This window comes from Triturus cristatus, chromosome 2_2, assembly GCF_964204655.1.
Source record: "Triturus cristatus chromosome 2_2, aTriCri1.1, whole genome shotgun sequence".
NCBI lineage: Eukaryota > Metazoa > Chordata > Amphibia > Caudata > Salamandridae > Triturus > Triturus cristatus.
The window spans coordinates 569,514,902-569,522,832 of NC_140582.1; the positions used below are offsets into that span (position 1 = coordinate 569,514,902).

The 7,931-nt window shown below is 38.3% G+C and overlaps 1 protein-coding gene across 2 annotated transcripts in view; it reads left to right on the forward strand.

The window, feature by feature from the left end:
- The window catches only part of GLRB (glycine receptor beta), a 254,512-nt gene extending 246,924 nt beyond the window's left edge, over window positions 1-7,588 (forward strand). For both annotated transcript variants that reach the window (XM_085641718.1, XM_085641719.1), the window contains exon 10: window positions 6,655-7,588. In XM_085641718.1, the coding sequence (XP_085497844.1) occupies window positions 6,655-6,951 (297 nt within the window). In that variant the 3' untranslated portion in view covers window positions 6,952-7,588. The remainder of the gene's footprint in view (window positions 1-6,654) is intronic.
- Window positions 7,589-7,931: the final 343 nt, after the last annotated feature.

A 7,931-nucleotide genomic window follows, 5' to 3' on the forward strand; every position in this document is an offset into this window, starting at 1 on the left:
ACCAGTACATGTCCTACCTTTAACGTACACTACAGCCTGCCCACAGGGGTACCTTGGGCCTACCTTAGGGGTGACTTGTATGTAAGAAAAGGGAAGATTAGGGCCTGGCAAGTGGGTGCACTTGGCAGGTTGACATGGCCGTTACAAACTGCGCACAGACACTGCAGTAGCAGGTCTGAGACCCCTTTTCAGGGCTGCTTGGGTGGGTGACACAATCTGTGCTGCATGCCCACTAGCAACATTTGATTTACAGGCCCTGGCACTCTCAGTGCACTTTACTAGGGACTTACTAGTAAATCATATATGTCAATCATGGACACGCCAATCCATAACCTAATTTACAACAGGAGCACTTGTACTTTAACACTGAACAGCAGTGAGAAAGTGTGCAGCGACATAAAACCAACAAAAACAGCGTCAAAACCAGGAGGTCAGAAAGCAAAAAGCCAGGGGGAGTAATTACCTTGCCTGTACTGCCTTTTTCCGTCCTCCTGACCATTTCTTCCATTCCATTCCATGGAAGTGGGGCAATAGTATTAGTTGAACGCCGGGAGGGACCTCAGTCAATATATCCACAGAGCTCAGCCATTTAGTGTAGATGATTCGTTTTGGTAGGCAATTGAAGATCCTAAATTTTGGAAGACGATCAGAAGTGTAGTAATGAAATGCAAGTTGCTGACACTTCTTAAGTGAGGGCACAACTCTAGTAATATTGTCCCACAAAATGCTGCCAAGAGAAGAATTGTATTTGTTTTTGACCCGAATGTCCTCGGCCTTTGTAGGGACGTGGAAAAATAAACGGCGGATTTCACGGATGCTAGTTTCAGCAAATCCAGTCCTGCTGCTTCAGCACTGCACAGCAAACCCAGTCGTGCTGCTGAGTAGTGCTAGGTGTCACCAATGACACAACATTGCTGGATAAAAAAAACCTGTCTCTCAGGTTTATAAGAAATCTGCTGAAGCTCTCATATCGATCCGAAGAAATGTTGCTAAAAGTAACTTGTTCTATAATGTTACTTCAAGTAAACCGGTTTGAGTTGGAGACTTTCTGACTCTAGTAACGTCATTAATTTACTCAATCTGTAAGCCTACTGGCAATTTGGCGACTTTCAAGTGGATGTTCTGGTCCTTACAACCCGTACTTCACTATGGATTTTAATAGCTTGTAAATGCTAAAGGTTTTTTTTTTTTTTGCTCAAAATTTAAAACAAACCCGATTTGTGTTGAGGTTCCAGTAAATATGTAGATGTGGTCGGACCATGTGACACAGATTCCTGTGTACATTTACAAGTTACAGGGTGAAATCGCTGGTTGCTGCCATTTATTGTAGTCTGCGGAGGAAAGGTAGTGGGGTTATGCTGACAACACCTTACTGATAAAAAGGGGGAAATTGTATTGTATCGTAGAGTTTAGGACCGTAATCTGTTTTAATTCATTTAATACACAAGAGAATAAGAAAGTTTAGATCTTGTTAATGTCAATTACCTTCTTCGCAAAGTATCTCTTCTAGTGGACAGTTTTCTGAACACTGATGCTTTAAAATGTCATCTTTCTTGAGCAGCAATGGAGATTTTATTCATAAGTATTTGTCAGTCGGTTATACCGTTTAACTAACCCAAATAATCTAAGATGATAGAGACTCGTGAGATGAGAAATCCCACTTTTGAGACCTGCAATACCACTCTGTCCTCAGTCGCTCATTTGTATATGACATTGGCCGTTAGTCAACAACTGTGCAGTATTTTAACATGCTTAAGGCTAAATGACTTGCTTTTAACAACCAATTGATGAAAATGGGCTCGGGTGAGCATTGCATTTGGCCTTGTGACAAGATTTCAATGGAAATCAACATGCATTATTTATTTCTTTGCCGATATTACAGCGGACTGAGCAGAATTTACGTTAACCCTATTTTGAGGTCCCATAATGTTATACTGTGGTCGCATCTGTTTGTTTTTGTATACTCCTCCGAGGACAAAAGCATTGTTATTCAAATTAGTTTACTTCTGCCTCCGAGAAATAACAAAAGTGGAGGTACTCTCCCTTTGAGTACTGTTTTGCTACTTTAAAGTTCCACAAATTGTCACTTAAGCATCATTTTCATGGGTATGGCTTTTATGATGAAGTGTTATTATTTTGGGAAAAAGTTCCCCCTTCTGTACATTATAGGTATATCACAAGGCAGCAGGCTGAGGGACATTTTGGTTCTGGAACTCCAAGGCGACTTGCAGTATCCGCCGTCACCCGATATAAAATGTAGGCTTTTGTAACTGATGGGACCGTAATATTGCAGCAAGTCGTCTCCTCTGTTTCACCCCAGAGAACACAGGTCACCAGTCTTGGCAACCATTTCTCTGACTACCAGTAGGTAGGCAATTTATGTACAGAACCTTCCATGAAAAAGGACTTCTACACGTACAGATAAAATAAATGCACTACAGACAAAACAGGACCATATTTTCTAGGCTTGCATCTCAGGTCATCATACTGTCTTACAGTAAGAAACCCATAGGCAGATCGCATTGTTTGTCAAAGTCTCCAAAATCTGGAATTCCTTAACAGCTACATTTGGAGGCATTGAGGGAAATTTAAGTTTCAGAAAAGGGGTGAAAACCTGGTTGTCTGAAAGCGGACTAGGTCAGCCGTTGACTGCGGAATAAAACAAAGTATCAACAACCCACCTATCTACACAGAGTTATGTGGCAGTACCAAATGGTAAATGACTTGGAGCAGACAGGTAACGTAACTACAATGATGATGTGTCAATTTACACAACACCTCCATATAACCAATGGAATATGGCAAGCTAGCACACCTGCAACTTGCATCCCCTTACCAAATTTTAGAAGGAATTGCTTGTCATTTGAAATCCCTGTCACGATTGGAGAGAGAAAGGTTCTAAACCTTCTTGACTAGCTATAGAGCAATAATGTAATTGCAGGCAGCATATTGATCTGCAATGCTACATGCTCCCATACTATCGTCTGGGACTCCCTCAAAGCTGATATATGGGGTTTAATTATTAACTATACCGAATATTAGAGGAAAAAAGACAGAAAAGGATAGCAGTATTAGAAATTATATGTGCAGTGGACTTATAGGAGTCACATAACTAGGCAGATGAACGCCTAACTCCATTAGTTATTTGGACTTTTCAGTTGCTTTATGGCATACTCTGTGTATGTTAAGAAAGAATTGGGCAAATCCATGTTGTCAAGTTATAGGATGTATATTGGCATAGAGAACAAAAGAATGACTAACAGGTCTTTGAGTGACAAGGGTGATTTAGTGAAAGATACCAGAGGCCTATCTATTTGACTGTTATTAAGAGAAGCTGTATAAAGAAACACATGAGGAACCGCAAGCATGCTACCACCAACAAGCTGGGTAAACACTTTACCATTGATGAGATCTATAGAGCCATCATAAAAATGACCAGCGGGAGGGACACAGTAGAGGACTCTCCATCTGCCTCTGCGTTCAGTGCCAGGATCCCCTCATGCGCTCTACAAATCTGTAGAACATAATCTAACATACACTATATGTGGCGGTGTACAGGTTCCAGTATGACAAACTATTCACAAGCATTGATATTGGAATGACAGATCCGAAATCCTAGAAAACAACAAATCTAAAGAGGTTAACTAGCTGAAGATGGCTTTAATTAATGGCGATGCAAATACCTTTTCTAAAATTCTGGCAACTCAATTGGCCACAGCCATAGATCAGCTGGTATCCCAACATTAGTATGGGTTTAGACCCAGATGTGATACTACTGAACTTAACACAGCTTTTACTTTATTTGGTTTAGCTCAAATTGAACAGAAATAAGTGGCCATGGTTCTTTTAGATGCGCAAAAGGCACTTGATGGGTTTGCTTGACTCTACCTGAGGTCAGTAATGCCAGAGAGGGCTTGGCATGCAGTACATTATACTGATGGAGCGTTCTGCTGAAATCCACAGGCTTGGATTTTTATAAGTGACAGTGCATCACTGTCCTTTGCGGTCAAGAGAGAAACAGGCCAAGGATGCCCAATCTCTCTCTTATTATTTGCCATATATTTAGAACCTTATTTTAAAAAATATTTTTGATAATCTCTATTGTGCTAGTTCAAATCAATGGACACAATTTGAACGTTTCTACATATACTGATGATGTGGCGATAGAAAACTATGGTAGAGAGAACAATGGGTGCAATTTGAGTTTGAGGCTTCTCAGTTTTGTAAGGTTTCAGGGTATTACTTCAACTCTACAAAAACACAGACACCTTGAATCATGGTAGTACACTATATGGTGGGAAGGCTATCAGCAAAGCAACATATTTAGGGATGAAGATTAATTCATTATGAGACTTCATAGAGGCAATCCCTTGGAATAATGCACGATTGTCATAGGTTACCCACTAGTCTAATTTGTTTGGTAAAGAAGATTTCCTTTTTTTGTTTAATTCCATTGCCAGTTTCCAATTACCTTTTTAAGAAATTGGAGTCTGCAGTCAATAGTATTATATGGGGGTTATAAGAGGAGAAAACATGCAATTATATTTCTTAAATTTCCTTTTGAAAAAGAGGATTTGGGTCTACCTTATTTTCTGTTTTACTATTGGGCATTTATGTGGGCAGAAGAGTATAATCATTAGTATCTTCTACATCAGTTTTATCCCCCTCGATATATAGTTTCTGTTTGGTTGAAAAAATCGGTAGATGCTTTGTGAGAGCAGCTATCTAAATTTGGAAGCCTTGAATGAAGCTGCTAGGAATTACTCCAATCAGGGTATAGAGCCCTTATGGGATAATAAATCTCTCCGGAAATCTTTGAAGACCATTGCTATAAAACGTGGCGGAAATTAAGGTTATAGGCAATTTGTATAGTAATGTTTTTTACTCTTACCAACAGTTGCTAAATAAGTATGGATTTCCCCACACTGAGTTGAAGTATCTTTGTAGATCTGGACATATTTAAATCACACTTAACCTAGTCAATTTAACACAGAGATTATCACAGAATTGTAGATATGTTGTGAAAGGTATGCAGAAATTGTGATTCGAAAATATACAGTATTTAAAACATGTTGAACAATGGTCTAGAAGCACTTGAATTACGATGGAGCAGTGGCTTGGATAACTCAACCACTAAAGAAGAGATGTTAAGTTCCATTTATCAGGGTCATAAGGTGCCTAAAACGTCAAACCTCATAATTTCAAAATAAACTATGTTACACTCCTTCACAGTTATGTAAATGAAAAGGAAGGGTGAATTCTAACAGCACAAGGTGTGAACTAGAGGATTTTGGAGATATACACATGTTCTCAGACTGTCAAAAACTGAATCTTTTGTGAGAGCATATTCCAAATAAGATGGTTCAAAATATGTGACCGTAAGTGATAATTAATACTCAAACTGTAATGTAGGGATTACATGTACAGGCAGCAGAAGAGACTCAAGGGTTATGTGTTTCAATAGTTGTCGCTTGATTATGCATCACTAAATGAACCACCAGTTGCAGATCAGTGGTAGAATAAGTTTCTATACATTTATTAACTAGAGAATAACATTTTTCATGCAAAAGGTATCGTAGGACACTCGCAGTTTAAAAAATAATCTGGAGAGCTATGAATGCTTGGTAACTACACCAAGTCATTATTGGAGGTTGATTTATCACTTAAACTACTTAAAGAGATACCCTTTAATTGGTTTGAGAAGTATCAAGTATAGCAATCTAATTTGTTTAATTGAGAAGCTGACTTATCTGAATATATTTTACATCTAGCCTGCTTCATGTTGTATAGATCTGTGTCTTCAGGCTGATATGTCTCAAACCAAGAAAAATGTTCTTTAAAAAATAACTTGTTTGGTTACACATCTTTTTTTTTTTTAATATTAAAACAGAACGCAGATCTGAACAATCCGGTTGCCATGCAACTTAGAAGAGAATAAAACCTTAATAAACTTGTAGACAACAAGCACATCCCTTTTTCAATCGTGCTCATAGTAAAACAGTATAACTCGTGGATGGGAATGGCTACCCTTGCAAAAAACGAGCTCACCATCCTTTGTAATTACTTGACATGCAATTGCTCTTTCTCAGTATTAGCTCCAGACTGATGAATCTCTTTGCCTTTTTTTTCTTGGAGTGGTCCTGGTCAAGTTGGCTTTCTAAAGGAAACTAAGAAGTTGGATTTTCCACATGTAGTCAACATACCTTGGAAGTATCCTTAGGAGCTAGCCTGGCGCCAGCTAGATTGGTGTAGTCCTCATCTGTTAGTGCCATGAGGTCTACAGGTGTAAACGTGCTTTAGAGGTTATTTAACATAACATTGCATTCACTGATGTAAGGAACTCTCCATGAAGGTGAATGACATTATTTCTGTAACGCATTTAGGTTACATTAATTCTGCTATGAATCTAAACTGAGCTGTGTTTACTCATGCCTTTTTTATGTAAAACTGCTATTGCAACTGTGTGACGTACGATAATGTAATTTTATTTTCAAAATGTGAAATTATTGTAGAGCCATTTTTGATACCTTAGAAGTTCTCTACGCAGACATTGTTGTTTCAGGCTTCTTTCGCAATTAACATATTTTACCACAAGGTAGTTTGTGTTCCCTTTCTGCTTGTGTTATGTATAATTCTTTAATTTCCATCTCTCAGGTGGCTGAAAACAGATGCAAAAAAGTTTGCACTTCCAAATCCGACCTGAGAACAAATGACTTCAGCATTGTTGGGAGCTTACCTCGTGATTTTGAATTGTCAAACTATGACTGTTATGGAAAACCCATAGAGGTACTCAATGGATTGGGGAAATCACAAGCAAAGAATGGCAAGAAGCCACCTCCTGCCAAGCCAGTCATTCCGTCAGAAGCCAAGCGGATTGATCTTTATGCCAGAGCTCTCTTCCCATTCACATTCTTGTTCTTTAATGTTATATACTGGTCTGTATATTTATGATAACGTGGCCTGCTTCCTTAAATGTAAAATAAGTTATATAAATAGATGTATACTATTTCATGAACCTGCCTCTCTCCTCCCGTCCTCCACAACCCCTCCTCCCAAGAAAAAAAAATCATATCGCCAGTCAGTATCTGAAATGTCCTGCATTTTCAAAGCAATATATTGCGTTCTAGATGACTTGGGATTGTTAGGAAATACGGCATCTTTATTTTGAATGAAAGCATGACACTGCAAAGTACTGTGCTCTAGCCGACTGATGTTGTATATAAATGTACAGCGAACATCCTGCTAAAGGAATATATGATTCATCAGGCAAACCATGTAATTATAAAACCCAGAAGTCTCTCCTCCATTGTTTAATATGCAAAGGTTGGCATTGTTTATGCAGCGAAACTCATGTGCACGCTGAGTGTCATTAAAGTTCAATATCCTTTGACCATACATGTAGTACTTAAAAGCTCTTTCCTTTCAGGGAACAAAACACTTTGTCCTTGTATTAACTTAGTGGCACCATTGCTGAACGATCTGCCTTGTACAGTATTCATATTATTTTAACTTTGTAGGTGGAGACGATATATTAACAGATAATGTTTGTCAAAAATAAATATCTGAAAATAAACTACTTTTTTGTAAAAACAAACTGTGTGCAGTACATGAATAACATTACAATTACCTCACTAAGGGATGTTGAGTTAAGGTATGTACATTTACAAATTATTTTGTGACAATAAAGGGAACTTTGTACAACTTGCTGTAATTCTGGCCCGTGGAGGAAAAGGGAGGTCAACCCAACTAGTGCTTTACTGTTTGTTTTACTAAGTACAATTTAGTGATCAAGGCAGTCCTGCTTTATAAGCGTCAACTCTTGCTTGATGTTTAAAAATAAAAGGGAATCAGTGGTGCTAGAGAAAGTGGTTGTGATTGCATGAAAACTAGAACACAAAAGATACATTTTCAATATGTTTCAAAATCATTCT